Raw genomic sequence first — 16,567 nt, forward strand, 5'->3', positions numbered from 1 at the left:
CCCTCCCCTGTGGCATGCGGCCCGTTGTTATGACGACACGGCCGTAAAGCCGCCATCTTGGTGGTGCGGCGCGTTGCGACATGGAGGCCGTGATGGCAACGAGCGCAGGGCCGGCGGGGCTTACGGCAGCCGCGGCCGGGGAGCAGGAGGGGGCGGCGGCTGCCGCCTCCAGCCCGGCCCAGGCGCCCGCCGGCCCCACCGCCTTTCTCAGCCTGCCGGCGCCCTTCAGCGAGGAAGGTAACGGGCCTGGGGCGGGCCCGCGCCCCCCGTCGGGGCCTGCTGAGGGGGTGGCGCGCTCCGGGCCCCTCCTGGGGCGGGGGCACGGTCAGCGCTGGGCCCCCAGAGCGCCCCTGGCCCGCACCGGCCTCTCGGCGTCCCCGCGGGCCCCGCTTGCACCGAGCTCCCGCCCGCCGGGTCAGCCGCTGGTGGTCGGGGAGGGCGCTGCCTGCAGCGCTGGTCACCCACCGCCAAGGGGATGCTGCAGCGCTAGGCGGGGTGCAGAGACGGGGGGGTGGAAATGACGAGGGGCCTGGAAAAACTCTCATCGAAAGAGAGTGAAAAAAATGGGGGTAATTTCCCTTAGGAAGGAGGTAAGCGGGGACACGATGAAATGAGAAACGTTCTAGTAGGGGCAGGTAGGGAACTTCCCTTCTCCCTGTCATACAACCCAACGAGAGACTAGTCAGCATTTATAGGTGGCTAATTCAGAACGGAAAAAGGAAGTATTTTTCAGGAAATGCACATTCATCGCAACAGGAAGTTGTTGCGGCCAAGAATTTAGCAAGAGCCAAAAAAAAGGACTGGACATTTGTATGAATGACAGTATCCAGAGTTTTGTGAGTTAATGCTAACAACACATTTGGAAGGGATATTAAACCTCATGCTCCATGGTGTAAACTAATCTCTAACTAGTAGAAATCCGGTTGAGACCTAATGTGTGTGTAGGGGGGATTATCCCACCTCTGCCTGCTGAGGTGTTTTTACACCTTCCTCTGAAGGATCTGATGCTGACCACACTTGGGGATGGGATACTGAAGTAGCTGGATCTCAGGTCTGATCCAGTATGGCCATTGCTATATTCCGAGAAAGCATCTCTCTAGACTCTAGGGCAGGGGTTCTCAGACTTTTGTACTGGTGACCACTTTCACATAGCAGGCCTTTGAGTGCGACCCCCCCCCTTATACATTAAAAACACTTTAAAAATATATTTAACACTATTATAAATGCTGGAGCCAAAGCGGGGTTTGGGGTGGAAGCTGACAGCTCACGATCTCCCATGTAATAACCTCACAACTCCCTGAGGGGTCCCAACCCCCAGTTTGAGAACCCCTGCTCTAGGGCCTGGTCTACAAGGGGGAGGAGAGGAATCGATCTAAGTTACGCAACTTCAGCTATGTGAATAACGGAGCTGAAGTCGACTTACTGCGGTGTTTTCACCGTGGTGAGTCGACTGCTGCCGCTCCCCTGTCGACTCTGCCTGCGCCTCTCCCTGAGCTGGAGTACAGGAATCAACGGGAGAGCGCTCGGGGGTCGATTTATTGCGTCTAGACTAGACGCAATAAATTGATCCCCGCTGGATCGATCGCTGCCCGCTGATCCGGCCTGAAGACATACTCTTAAAGTCCTCTTCCAAAGGCTGTCTCTTTGGTTTTATTTCCTGATTAAGGCTTCCTATCCTTTTCCAGGTTTCTTAGGCAGATAGTGAGGGTTAGTGCTGATTGAGGGAGATGCTGTAATGGGCTATGTAGTAAGGCAGCTTTGTAAATTTTCACTCTCTTGGGATGAGTAACCCCACTTTTGGGGGGGCAAAGAACGTGTCACTAGATTTCTTTTTTAATATCCTCTGCTGTGTTGTCTGGGTTGGTAAATGTTCATGATCCTTTTGCAAGACTGCACAAAGTGTTTATGTAACTTGTCTTCAAAAAACTTGGAGCCCCTTATCTTGTTGCTCCTGGCTGTGACCTGTCCAACCCGTGTCCCTGTGATGCATGAATGCCACAGTGTTGCCCCTCAAGCAAATTAACATCACAGCCCTCTACAGATCCCAAAAGAAAATACTGCTGTATGAGCAAAAATGTATCTAATGGGGAAACGGTCCCAATTCTTACATGCTCCGATTTCAACTTCCTTTCTTCATGTTGTAGGAGATTTAGTAGACTGGGTGGCAAAGAGCTGTTGTCATACAGTCTTAAACACCGTGTATGTTAACTTCCAAATCTAATAATTTCTTACATTTGAAATTGCAGATGAAGATGATGTTCACAAGTGTGGTCGTTGTCATTCTGAGTTCACCTCTTTGGAAGAATTTGTACAACACAAATTACAAAAGATCTGTCAACGAACTCAAGAAGCCATTACTGCCACATCAACAAGTCTTCCCAGCCAAGAAGTACAAAAGGTGACAGCCATGTCTCAAAATAATTAGAACAATAATCTAACATAAGCAAACATCAGATATGATTTTAACTTTTCCTACTAAAACATCTATTACAGGAGGTCGTTCCTTCTGTTGAGGAGTCCATAACTGTTGCTCATATAGTTGTTGAAGCATCTTCAATAGCAGAAGAAATCACTAATGCATCTTCTATAGTAGGTAAGTTGCAAGGTCTTTATGTAACTGATGTTACTTTAGTAATCTATTATTTAGTCTATTGCCTTACTGTAAAGGTTAGTCAGATGGAGTTGCATTGTAAATTTGAGTTGTGCCCTCACTAGCTCTGTAAGAATTTGATTTCATAGTCAATACTGTATGCTGTTAGAGTTGGTTTAGCTTCACTCTATTGTGTATATGGGGAGAAACCGATTTTAGGTGCTTTTTTAAGCAATGAAAATGTATACTAGTTTTCAGTTAATGGCTTCATTTGCAAATTTTGCAAATTTCAGTTTTTAGGGAATTATAACTTTAATACACCTTCTGGTCTGAAAATTGCTATGTGTACACTTCCTAAGAAAGCTTTGTGGATAGAAGTTCTCTAGTACATCACAAAAATGACCTTGACTCTTGGATCTTCTGAAGTGAATTCTAAAATGGAGGCAAAAATTATAATTGAATAAACTTGTATATGTAGGTCCTTGTGTGGCGATGTTAACTCTGCAACTGAAGATGGTTTCTCAATAGAACTTTAGATTTTAGTTCAAATGAAGTCACATTAAATTACTAATCAATGTCCATAATAATTAGTAATGGAAATATTTTTTCTTCTTAAAATAAAGACTTTAATGTTTCTGAAACTTTACTTCCATTATTCATTTCTGCATGTATTCATTTTAGTAAATCGATAGGTCCTCTAGAAAAAATATAAATTACAAAATACTTCTTTCTATTGAAGCTGTACCCAGTTAGAAAGTTTTAAATGAACTCTTTCCCTGTCAGTTTTCCATTTAGTCCATAATCACTGCATCCCTGTCTAATGTGTTTTGGCAGAACTACAACTTTTTGTTTTAGTGTCTCCGCAGTGTAACTGATTTTGGCTTGCACTGTATTGCTTATTTTCTGTACAAAATAAATCCATGCTGCAGGGGAATTGACCAGACCACCTAGTTACAGGTCCCTTCCAACTCAAATGTTTGTGGCATTTACTTTCAAAGGTTATGTGAGATGACATCCCTGTCATAGTTGCAGATGAAAGGCCTTGTTGACTAGTCTGGTGGTTGACAGTCTAACACATTGTCTCACATAGGGATCTGTGTATGGCTCCTGAGCTCTGGGATTGGTTGAACTAAGGAGGGAGCATGCTAAATCTCCACAACTATCATGATGAGTGGAAATCCTGCAAGGCACCTTTCCAACTCTAACTAGAGTATATTTATTATGTATTTTATTTAGATTTAAAACTCCACTTCAAAGAACATCCATCCTGAGCTCTAACACCTTTAGCATGACTTTGAAAATGCAATAAAGAGTTCCATAATCAGTCAATATTGACTTTGGCATATACCATTTATGTTTAGTCACCTGCTTCCCTTTTCTTTCCACTACTTGATATCCTAAAAGATTGAATCCATTGAGTCACGTGAACCTGTGTTATGTAAAGAACGTAGCTGTCTTCATATAATTTTCCTAGGTAGTGGGCACATGAAAGAAGTCATTGTCACAGGAGAACAAGTTTTTGAAAACCCAAATGGCCAGATTGATGGTGAGATCACTGAAGGGCAGGGCAGCCCCGATGACATGGAACAAGATGGCTCCACAGAGCTGATCAGGGTTAAGCTGCTGGTTAATAAAGAAGGTCGATATGTGTGTGAGTTATGCCACAAGACGTTTAAAACAGTAAGTTATGGAGCTGGTAGCTTTACAGTCTACTTTGGTAATGTCCATATTATCAAATCTTTTAGGACAGCTGTGCATCATGATCTCTTCAGACTGGATAGAAAACTCATTTTCTAATACATAATCTTATTTGGAGAGTGACCTCATTTCAAAATTAGCACCAGTCAGTCAAATTGGAGATTCGTGATAAAAATTTAATGGCTGTCTACAAAGGAATTGCCATACTCGATCACACCAGTGGACTATTATCTTTATCTGGTACCCTGTCTCTGATAGTGGCCAGTGAGGAAAGAATGAAACCTCTATAATGGACAATCATGGAATAATCTGCAGGTGAAGCTGCTTCTTAACCGTAGTAATTGGCTTAAGCCCTGAAGCAGGAAGGCTTATATAACGTATGTAGTTGTGCATTAGGCTGCATTCCAACATGTCCATTATCTTCACTTGTAAATTTAATAATACAAGCACTTCTTTAATCCTGGTAATGGCTGGAACTTTGTGTTTTTTGTCAACATTCTAGCAGTTCTACAGTTACAGTTTTGATTAATAGTGTGAGTGTTCTTGAATGTCTTTGATTTGTTGAAATGTAAAACAATAAAGGAGCATTTCTACCAATTTTTTAAAATCAACTCATTTTCTAGGCCAGTATCCTTAAAGCTCACATGATCACTCATAGTAGCAGGAAGGACTATGAATGTAAATTATGTGGAACATCATTTAGGACAAAGGGGTCTCTCATTCGACACCACCGGCGTCACACAGGTAAGATGCTGTCTTAGTATAGTGGTTCCAAATTGCTGGACTGGGCTGTACTTGGCTCCTCCATCTTGTCTTAAATGATGAGCTGAAATGCTCCACTGTTTTCCACCTTGCACTGAGCTGAGTGCAGTCTAAATCCCCTGGTGTTGGGGCTGCTCAGAATCTCAGTTTCAAAAACTCTTGCCATTGCAGATAGTGCATGTAATTGGATGGAAGGTAGTGGGCACAGGCAATTAAACTCCTAATACAGCACTTCCCAACCTTTTGGAGCATGTTTGATCAAATGAAAATTCTTTGATGGAGTTAATAGAATTTGTTTGATGTAATGATTCATGCTTTCTCTTACTTTGTCAAGATGAACGACCTTACAAATGCAAGAAGTGTGGGAAAAGCTTCAGGGAATCAGGAGCTTTGACACGGCATCTGAAATCTTTGACACCGTGCACTGAAAAAATCCGTTTCAACATGAGCAAAGAAATAGTTGTTAGCAAAGATGAATTGCCAACAGGTCAGTGAAATAGCAAATACATGTCATGCATCAAACAAAGTGTAGGTCATGTGACATTCCTGGCATTCAAAAGGGGTGTGTGTGTGTGTGTCTGTGTGAGAGAGAGAGAGAGAGAGAGAGAAACCTGACTCCCATTCTTTAGAAAGAAACTACCTCTGGACAGGTAGCCAACCTATCAATCCAGGGTGAATATGGACAGAGGCATGCCATGGATGAGTAAATACGGATTATAGATTGAAAGATTTATTTGAGAATCGGGCACCAAGACCATTATAATCACAAAATTGACATGGAAATCAGTGTTGAAATTTATCTATCTGCAAAATGCTGGATGTCATTCTATGGAACAATGCTAGAAAAGGATTACACATGGTAAATGCAAAAAAGCAGTCCTTCAGCCAGAGGTTAATATTTCTAGATACACTGAGTAAGATATACTGAAGTAGAATTAAGTCAAGTGGCTGTAAATAGGGTTTAGCTTCAAACTCAGAACTAGACTGGTTGTTTAATCCTGTGCTTCTTTTCCTTAAGAATCCTGTAGTTCAAACACAGAGGCTGTTTCACCTATAGCAAGTGAATCCATTGAGACTCCTGTGATTCACCTATTAACAGATGCAAAAGGCAATGTCCTTCATGAAGTCCATGTCCAAATGCAGGAGCTTCCTGTTGTTGATACAAAATCCTTGGATCAAGAGGTGTGTTTGTTTCTGTTGGATACCCTTCACATATTTTATGCAAAGAAGCAGAATTGCTATTCCTTGGTCAGGGCTCTTGAGTTGGAAGGCAGCATTGCTCACTTAAATGCCCTTTACCATCAGTTTCAAGGACATGCTCAAAAGGAGAGGTCTCACTCAGGAAGGTCTGCACAGAGCTTGTATAGACCAATTTTAATTCTGTTATGTTCAGTTGCTACCTTTCCTGTAGAACTTCAGTTCCAACACTAGATGGCAAACATTCTAATCTCATTTGAAAATAACACATAGCTCATGCTGCTGACTGGTTCTTTACAGGACTGAGAATGGTAGGGCATCTGGTTGTCAATATATCCTCTTGCCTGGGGAGAAACAAAAGTCTGTGGTGCTACTAATGTCTTATTTACTAACATCTTAACTTTGATGTGAATATGAAATTTAAAAGAAGCTAATAAGCCAGGTGTAAATAAGGGTGAGGATGCTTTTCCTGTCCAGGCTGTGAAACTGATCTCAAAAGCACATAGGAAAATAGCCTGCATGTTCAGAGAAAATAAATGGCTGTGTAGGCTATCTGAAAAGGCCACACTAGAGCATCTGGCAATGGAGTTTACAGTCTCCGTTGTAAAATCGAAGTGATCTGTCATGTATCTGTATGGGATCAGTGATGTTTGGTATACTTCTGGAGTGACCTAAAATGGCCATATTTTATGGCCACTCCCCGAGGTTAGACACCAAGAGAGAGGCTGGAAAGTATCCCTTCAAGTCCAGTTTCTCAAGCTCTAGGACTTCTCCAAAGCAGAAGCATCTCTTTTGCTTTCTGGTATCTAAGATCACAGAACCAGTCACGCTGGTGACAAGCACTGGAATACAGAGTTCTGTTGTCTAAAAGGTTGACTTCACATCTGCTGTTCTTATCATCTGACTTTGATTTTCTTTAGCCATCAAATCCCAAGGAACTACCGTGTGAATGGGAAGTGAACAGTGAGAACTTGCTGAGGCAGGCCATGAGGAATTCTGGGATTGTGATAGAAAAAGTCACTGTGGAGGAGATGCAAAAATCAGATGAACCTGGTGTGGCTGCTACAGAAGAACTAGAAAATGAAGAGATGGAAGCGGAAGAAGAGCAGTGTGGGGAACAGTGTGTTGAAGTAGAGCAAGTAGAGACTGTATGTTTGCATCATGCACTTTTATCAATTAGCTTATTTTTTCTTTTCCATAGGAAATACGTGGGCTTTGATCACATGTGATCACCTTAGGCATTGGCTTCAATGTGTATCTACAAGTGTATCTACAAGTGTATCTACACTTCTAATATTTGTGCACTACATAGCCACATAGTGACCAGCAGAGAGTGTAATATTTTTTGTGCGTTAAAACTTGGTGTCCGCACTATCTGCTTCTTTGATAACTTGATTTTTCTTGTCTTTAAATCAAAGCACATTTAGCTTAGAATTTTGATTAGGAATATTGATTCCACATACTATATGGAAAAGGCACTTATATTATGATATTTAATTTCAATAGACAGATACAGAAACAAACGGATACAAAAGTTATGTTTGCCCTCACTGTAGTGAAGTCTTCAGTGGGTCTGTTTCCCTTGAAATACACATCAAAGGACATTTAGGTAAGCCTACTGCACATGCTGTTCTCTAAAATGTACATATCTGAACTGTTTGTGTAGCATTTGTTGTGCAAACTTTATCCTGCAACTGCATGCAGATTCAATTAGCATTTAAAACACTAATGGAGAAATGAAGCTCAGAACAACTGAGAAGAGACTTCCCCATAGATCTGAAAGTGATGTAAAGTCTAGGTTAAAAAATGCAAAAGCAGCTCCATATTTCAGGAGGTGCAGAGGTGAAGGCTCTTGCACTAGTGGGGGGAAGTTTGTGTGGAAGGAACATGAGAGCTGGATTCTAGATGAGCAGGGAAAAGATTGAAGAGAGACCAGATCTGTGAGTGGCTGGAACAGCTCCTTGACATGCTTTAAAAGAAAACAAGTACAATTTTGAGCTGGATCCTGTAATGAATAGGCAGCTAATAGAATTTATGAGAGAACGGAGAAGACCCCATATTTATTATCCATTGTTAATGCTTATATTGGAAAAATCATTCCTCCTCTTCCCCACTAGACTCCAAGGAGGATACAAGAATGGTCTTCTGCAGAAAGTCTTTCATTTTAGCCACATAAAAGATACAGCACAGTTAGCAGGACAAATGTTCCCGCTACACGTTGCCTTGCTGTGGAGGGAGTGCTACTAAAGATGGGGGGACAGATGGACTTCAATCTTTTTAGCTCTGATGCTGCTGACAAATGCAAATTCTGATGATCTCTGATGTGGGCAGAAATACTGGGAACTGGTCTGAGACAAGACCTGTTTCATGTAAGACACAAAATAGCCATTAGATAGTACCAACAGAGCCATTCTCAACCTGGTCTTGATTTGAACCAGGGCTCTGAAGGGGAGAAGCACCACATCATCTTACATTAACTCCCCTGTGCCATCTCGTCCCTCTGGTCAGACATGCTATAATGTTATTACTTTGGTGCAATAACTATTTCAGAATTCCTTTGTGCTGTTGTTTCCTATGGGCTAAAAGATGTCTCCCTCTAGGTTACAAAGTGTTTAAATGTGAGGAGTGTGGTAAAGAGTTCATGAAAGGCTACCTGTTGAAAAAGCACCAGGAAGTGCATGTCAATGAGAGGCGCTTCCGTTGTGGTGAGTGTGGCAAACTCTACAAGACCATTGCGCATGTGAAGGGACACAAGAGGGTGCACTCAGATGAGCGGCCATATTCCTGTCCAAAGTGTGGCAAGAGATACAAAACAAAGGTAGGTGCCTCTTTCCAAAACACTCTTGCCTGCAGATCTTTCCTCCCCAAAGTCATGCTCTGTGGAAAGTTAACAGGCTTTGTCTAACAGGGAACTGACAAACTCTTTTAAAAAAAATATAAAATTGTTTTAAGATCCAGTGATACAAATATGAGGGGCTTAAAGTGAGGGGTAAGGATCAAACAAACTTTGGAGACGATTCCCTCCTGTTCTGGATGGACATCCTGTGCTGCAGGGGATTGGTAAGGCAAATAGTTAGCAGGGGGGGGGGGGGGGCAATTAGTCACTATGTGAACTGACTTTTTCTTTGCCAAACATGACAGTTAAAAGATAGCAGTTGCTATGTACAAGCATGAGCTAATCACCTCTGGGGAATGAAGTTTGCCTTCAGAAAAGGTACGATGCAGTTACCTCTGAAGTACCAGGTATAGGCTGCAGTTAGCACACTGAACCAATGTCAGCCTCATAGACATTCTGTAACGGATTCCTAATTCACTGTAGGGAATGCAGTTTTGGTCTGTTTTATTTTAGTTATCCATCTTCAGCTGTTCCAGGAGAACTAAAGGATCCTGGACTCTACCATTAGATACAATGACCTTGCAGTTCATCTCTAAGTAGGGAAATAGTGGGAGCTGTTTCCTTGTTCAGGAATAATCTGTAGTACCTGTGGCAGAGGAATATTCCTGCTTGGCGAAGAGGAAAACCTCAAAGGGGTATCTGCTCTGAAGTCAGAGCTGTAATACTCCCTGGGAGAGGCTGTTTAAGTGGTTTGTTCCTATCACTCACTCTTCCATCATATCCACTTTCTGCTGCAGAATGCCCAGCAGGTTCATTTCCGTACTCACTTGGAAGAGAAGCCCTACATCTGCCAGTTCTGCAACCGGGGCTTTCGGGAGAAGGGCTCATTGGTTCGTCACATCCGTCACCACACAGGCGAAAAGCCATACAAATGTTACAAGTGTGGACGTGGGTTTGCAGAGCATGGCACTCTTAACAGGCACTTAAAAACCAAAGGTGAGATAGGGAGGCATCTGTCTATGGTGGGATTCTCCTGTGGTTTAATTTGGGCCATCTGCCCTGCTATGGCTGAATCTTAGTGATCATTTTGTATGAATCTGTGTAACAGTAAACTTCTTGGATCTGTGTGACATCAAGGTCTGCTCAAGTCACACTAAGCAAATTCAGTGGCTGATAGACCAGTCTTGTTTGAATGGGCTCTAGCTGCCTTTCCCGTAAGCTGTTGATTGTTTCCCTGCAGTTGAGTGGCATTAAAAGGTGCAACATTTATTCTTTAAACTGCTAAACGAATCCCTTCTACATTCACCCTTCCAACCAAAAGCAATGCTGATCAGTAAGAGAACTGGTTTATGGATAACAAGAGCTGGTCCATTCATCTAGTAGAAGGATAACGAAAAGTGGAAATCAAATTCATTGATATGTTAAGTCTGACAGAGGCAAATACATTGAGATAGCTGCGTTTCAAACGCTAGCTTCCATGATCTGTAAAATGCGGCATTTGGAAGGGGAGAGAGCCTCTCTCCCATGCAGCTTCCACCCTGAATCTCACAATATGGGTTTGGCTATTTTGTCCCGTAATTGTTACATTCTCCAAGGCTTTAGGTGAGGCCAGAAAAAACAGATGTCTTCATAAACTAATGCAAGTTCACCTGCCTCCCAATAGCAAAAGGATTAAAACACAATAGAAGGGCCAGGTGCCAACAGCTGCTCGCATTTTGTGTTCTGTAAAGTTAAATGTGGCAGGTAACTATTCTACATTTGTTGTTGGTTTCTTGACAAGTGAAATTGTCCATTATCTTACTACCTTTTTCTGTGAAATGCCACAGTGGGGTGTGCTGTGTCTAGTTGAAGCTGCTAGGCAAATACTAATATTCAGACACTTGCAAATAAATATTTACGTAGTTGACGGGATCAGCACCCCTCGAGTCACACTACTTGTTGTTCTTACACACCTCTACCCCGATATGACGCTGTCCTCAGGAGCCAAAAAATCTTACCGCGTTAGAGGTGAAGCCGCGTTATATTGAACTTGCTTTGATCTGCTAGAGTGCGCAGTCCTGCCCCCGGAGCGCTGCTTTACCGCGTTATATTCGTTTTTATGTTATATTGGGTTGTGTTATATCGGGGTAGAGGTGTATGTACTAAATATGTTCTAAAATCATGTTGGCACGTAATGTTTCTAGAGAATAGTTACAGCTTTCCTGGAACATAAATATGCTGAATAGTATGCTGGTACAATGGCCTGGCTGCTTGAGGGATGTCAGAGAATCCTGGGTCTATTCTCAGGGGTGAAAGTAACATTAAGCACTTACTGGTATGGGGGCCTGGCTCTGGGTCCCTGAAAGGGGCAGGGCCAGTCTCCCCTAGCCAGCCCAGCCACGCTGTCTGGCCCGTGCTGCCCTGGGCCCTTTTAAATCGCCGGGCCTGGGGCAGCTGCTCTTTTCCCCCCGTTAGTGGCGGGAGGGGGCAAAAGTGCCAACGACAAAGCACTGCCTTGGCAAAAGCCCCTCCTTAAATGTCACTTCCTCCCCCCGGCAGCCCTGCCCATAGGGTCCCTACCAGCAGGACTGCTGATGGGGTGGGGCAAAGGGGCAGCAATATTAAAGTGCTGCCACAGTAGCACTTTAACGTTGGCTATGTGCAGGCTGGTACCGGCGGCCACTTCTTACTGGTATGCCGTACTGGCCCCCTTTCACCCCTGTCTATTCTTATACACTGAGGACTTTGAAAGTCTTGCCCACTATTTGATCTAAGCACTCAAACGCTTCCGTTCCTAGTAATTCCATTGTATTATTTGTTGAAGTTGAGGCTGGATTCTAGTCTCCACTGTAGCATGTTGTCTTGGAGCCTAAAACTTGGGCCAAAATGTTTGGTGGGGGTAGGGAGGAAGATTACATAACTGCTGCTAGCTTCCACCCAGCAGTATCCCATAAATAGTGTCTCATTAAGTTGACACAATATTAGGTGGGACCTAGCATTTGATTCTGGGTATGAAAATCCTTGTTTCTCCTGCTGTTCCTGAAATATTCAGGTGGCTGCCTTCTTGCATTGAAAGAGGTTGAAGAAGTGATGGTTTCCGAGGAAAGTCAATCAGCTGACAACTTAGCGGCAACAGTTATTTCTGAAGATCCTCATACTGTTCTAGTAGAATTTTCTTCAGTGGTAGCAGATACTCAGGAATACATCATTGAGGTAATAAGCCACTATACCAGGCTGGTAGTAACAAGTGGATAAGGAAGGGGAAACGAAAAGAAGGGCTTGTGTTCCACTGAAACCTGTGCTGTAACTAAATGTGCATTGCTCACCTGTAATGCAATAAATAGGGGAGAAGAGTCCATCAGTCCACAGGGTGCTATGGGGAAAGGATGCTGAGTCTCTGCTAAGAGGGGCGCACCCTGCATCACTTCTGAGTAACCTGTGTTCATAGGGCCTGGAGGGAACTACATACAGCTGCTTCCTTGAGAAAGACAAGTCATAGCAGTAGAGGGAGAACAGGAAGAATATTGTGGGAGGGATCCCGCACTCCTGTTGCGAAGCTTCTCACAAACAGGATCCATTATAGCATTCTTTTGCTTTCTCTCTTTCCAGACTGCTACTGAAGACATGGAGACCAGTGAAGCTACTGAAATAATAGAGGGAACAAGACATGAGGTAGGCTGCCAATTTTGATGCTCTTTTCGGAGTGTGCTGTCCATTACCCACTGTTAAGATGAACATACAGTGCCTGAAAGCCACACTAAGTATACCAAAACCCAGCAAACTCCCCCTAAAATATAGTTTTGCAGACTGGGCTTTATGGCTCAGCACAAAATAGTGTACATACTGGGTAAGTGGGGACTTCACATTAACACCGTAAGATCTTTGTGAAACTTAGTGACATTCTTAAGAGAACAGTAAATGTACTAAAATGAAGAAAATCATAGTTGGAATGAAGGAGTCGAATGGCTAAATTTGATTCAATTCTGGTTGGAATCATCAATATTTAACTCTGCAGTTTGGTTCCAGCTCAAACTAACCTAAAATGTTAGCTCAGTAACCAGTTTAGCTACTTTGAACCTGTTTAACCTACAGGAAACATCTGAACTGGTTCAATGTCTCACACTTATGCTTGCACTGTAACTCCTAGCAAAAGAATACAATGAAATATTTTTCACTGTAGAAAATTTTTTAAACAAGTTATTTGCACTCACTAGTACAACATCCTCCAGACCTCTGTCAGTCATATCTGACTGTTAAGGTGAAAAGCTGGGAATGGGCAACAGGGGATGGATCACCTGATGATTACCTGTTCTGTTCATTCCCTCTGGGGCACCTGGCATTGGCCACTGTCGGAAGACAGGATACTGGGCTAGATGGACCTTTGGTCTGACCCAGTATGGCCGCTCTTATGTACAAAATGAATTTCAGGCCAGAAAACATCCTTTCTTTCTACACTCACTTGCATAGGAGGAACAAGCACTCAGCAGTAGGTGATTGAAGTGTTCTGGAAGTTGTAGTTCTTTCCCAGAACTAGTCCTCTATCTAGGCATAACAGCCAGGAGAATTACCAATACCAGAACCCTTCTCTCCCATTCTTCTCTTCCAATGGCTTTCTGGGAAGTGTAGTGTCTGCCTCCCGCCCTCTCTCTAGGGTTGGAGCAGAGAGAGAGAGCCCCTTCCTCAGCACTCCCAAAAGACTACAGAGATGTCCCTCAGCATTTGATTACTGAACTTGTTTGGAATGAGTTACCAGTTTAGGGGTTTTTTGGGTTCTGTTCCAGTTCACTCAAAAAACCTCTGAATCAGTGTTCAGGTTTGGTTCAACTCCCTGGTTGGAACTGCAAACTTAAAGTGAGAGGCTGGCTAGTCTCTTGCTGGACACACAAATTGTGGTTCATCTTTCTTAAGTTCTTACACTGAGGCCATCACTCTGGTATTTAAGAACCTGGAATCTGTGACATCCTCATGCTAGTTTTAAAAAAATTGTCTTGACTTCATTATACAAACTGCTTCCTTCTCAAATACCAGTACTCTAGTGAGATGAGATGTGAAGTACTGCAGCTATCTCACTCTCACGAAGATGCCATACCTTCAATAACTATTTGAATTTATCTGAACCTATTTGTTTGTATTACCTCACTAAAAAAAGCTACCAGGCTGCAGTTACAGTTGTAGCTGGGCAGCAGTAAGCACAATACATTGAACAAGAGGAATTGTCTGGATTATTGATTAAAAAATAACCTTTTTTCTTAACTTAGGTTGACAGTCACATTATGAAGGTTGTGCAGCAAATAGTAAATCAAGCAAACTCTGGCCACCAGATCATCGTGCAGAACGTTACAGTGGCAGAAAACTCTGAAGTAACTACTGACACTGCAGACACTATCACCATAGCAACACCAGAAAGTCTTACAGAGCAGGTTGCCATGACACTGGCTTCGGCTATTGGCGAAGGAGCTGTGCTGACAACAGAGGGTAGCATTGAGACAGAAGAAGCAACTGTGACAATGGTTGCATCAGAGGATATTGAAATAATGGAGCACGTAGGAGAGTTTGTGATAGCCTCCCAGGAAGGGGAGGTGGAAGTTCAGACAGTGATTGTCTAGGGCTAACCCATAGTGAATGGCAGACCTTTAAAGCAGTGGCAGGCAACCAGCGGCCCATCGGGGTAATCCACTGATGGGCCATGAGACAGTTTGTTTACATTGACCATCCGCAGGTTCGGCTGCCTGCAGCTCCTAGTGGCCGTAGTTCGCCGTTCCCAGCCAATGGGAGCTGCAGGAAGTGACAGCCAGCATGTCCCTGTGGCTTCCCGCAGCTCCCATTGGCCGGGAACAGCAAACCATGGACTGTCAATGGAAATGAACTGTCTCGTGGCCCACCAGCAGATTACCCTGACAGGCCGCCGGTTGCCCACCACTGCTTTAGAGTCAAGTGTTTTTCACCAGGGCAGGAAACAGACTCAATCAGCACTAACATTTGCTATTTCAGTTGCTTGGGGAGCAGGAGAGAAACTCGTTAAAAATATATAAGGCAACACTTTATAAACAAAGTGGTATAAACTAGGACATACATTTTTGTTTTAAAATGGAAATGCCAGTACTATAAAGACCTCTGCCTAGCTTTAAGGTGCAATAAGTGACTAACAGTCTTAATTCACACCATCTAACTTTTTGTACAGCTGCCTCCAATAAAGGAATATCCTTTGCAAAGCATTTACCTCAGACCATGAGACAGTAGTGTTCTGGTATTTAAGTCAATTTAAATGGAAGATATGTCTTGCTCCGAGAGAACCAAATTCATAAATAACTGAAGAGTTTCTGGGGAAATTTACCACTGATGAAAGACCATGGTTTCATGCCTTCCAGCCACACTACTTTAATCCTCATAAGGCATAGTAATGTAGGTTTATCTCTATCACAGACAATAGCCTTTTATATAAAGAACTCTGACAGAATGCATCATATCCTTGCAATGCTCCATAGGTTGCTACTCAGAGCTAATCTTTTCATGTGTGAAGCCATATTGTACATGATTCTTTTTTAACCATATACAGATTTTTACTTGCAGATTGTAAATAGAATACATTTTTAAAAAAAATAAAATATTTAAAGTTCTTTATGGTTCTAGTATTTCTTCTCTAGTGAACTGATCACCAGAACCACCATGAAGAATCTCTGAAAGGAGAAGGGGACATTTACCTCCCTAAATGTACAACTTTAAAAAATCTTCACTGAGGGTGATTTGAACTTGTCTTCAACTTAGTGCCTGAAGTCTGGGTGGCACAATCCCTCATAGCTATGAGGTTTCAAACAAAACTAGGGCTTCAGAAGGCAACCTCCTGTTTTATTCACTCCTTCCCCCAGGGTAATTATCTTAACACTCTGGACCCTGTGATCCAGATCCACATTGGTATTTAGACTCCTAACTTCCACTGAAACCCATAGAGGTAAATATCTTTATAAGCTGGGCCTGGGTTCCTTTGTATAACCCTAGCACAACCAAGGGCAGTGCATCTTCCCCCTACCACTGAGCACCAATTTTAACCAACTGTAATTTGACCTATTATGGCTCCAGGGATTAAAAAGGCAAAAACTGGGTTAATGGACTTAAAATGGGGTTTAGGCTCTTCCAATTGTACCTGTCATCCTCTCACTGCCACTCAGGGTGAGCTTGGGATGAAGACAATTAAATATGAGCCTATCTACCCAGCTTATATCATGCATCAACTCTGCCAGAATTAGTCTGATGAATTCCATACTCATTCTGGGACTATGCACTAGTAATGGTGGCTAAGTAGCCACAATTTCAAAGCCTTAGAGAAGGTTTAAAAAAAAGCATGCATACTTTTTTTTTTAATAGGAAAGTCCTGCATTTACATATGCAAAGCAACTATACCTAAATTCTATCACCACAGTTTTCAAAAGTGACTAGTAATTTTCAATGAGCAACTTAGGAAACCTATAATGGGGCTTGATTTGCAGAGGATGGAAACTCAGCAGTTT

General features: G+C 42.9%; 1 protein-coding gene across 2 annotated transcripts; it reads left to right on the forward strand.

The window, feature by feature from the left end:
• Positions 1 to 38: 38 nt before the first annotated feature.
• E4F1 (E4F transcription factor 1) lies at positions 39 to 15,679 on the forward strand. 2 transcript variants are annotated; one of them, XM_044981020.1, is made up of 14 exons: positions 39 to 237; positions 2,247 to 2,398; positions 2,494 to 2,593; positions 4,065 to 4,270; positions 4,912 to 5,032; positions 5,385 to 5,537; positions 6,069 to 6,232; positions 7,168 to 7,395; positions 7,754 to 7,856; positions 8,848 to 9,065; positions 9,881 to 10,079; positions 12,115 to 12,275; positions 12,672 to 12,734; positions 14,321 to 15,679. In XM_044981020.1, exons 1-14 carry the CDS (start codon positions 81 to 83, stop codon positions 14,666 to 14,668), a joined length of 2,373 nt encoding a protein of 790 aa, XP_044836955.1. In that variant the 5' UTR covers positions 39 to 80; the 3' UTR covers positions 14,669 to 15,679. The 2 variants fall into 2 exon arrangements, with proteins under 2 accessions (XP_044836955.1, XP_044836956.1); XM_044981021.1 differs by lacking the exons at positions 39 to 237; positions 2,247 to 2,398 and having other exon boundaries at positions 2,494 to 2,589.
• The last annotated feature ends 888 nt before the right edge of the window (positions 15,680 to 16,567 follow it).

Source organism: Mauremys mutica, chromosome 11 (assembly GCF_020497125.1).
Source record: "Mauremys mutica isolate MM-2020 ecotype Southern chromosome 11, ASM2049712v1, whole genome shotgun sequence".
NCBI lineage: Eukaryota > Metazoa > Chordata > Testudines > Geoemydidae > Mauremys > Mauremys mutica.

Coding starts and splice junctions, on each gene's coding strand:
- E4F1 (XM_044981020.1), top strand. CDS start 81: ATGGAGGCCGTGATGGCAACGAGCGCAGGGCCGGCGGGGCTTACGGCA. Junction 7,857..8,847: donor ACACATCAAAGGACATTTAG/GTAAGCCTACTG, acceptor GTCTCCCTCTAG/GTTACAAAGTGTTTAAATGT. Junction 10,080..12,114: donor CAGGCACTTAAAAACCAAAG/GTGAGATAGGGA, acceptor TGAAATATTCAG/GTGGCTGCCTTCTTGCATTG.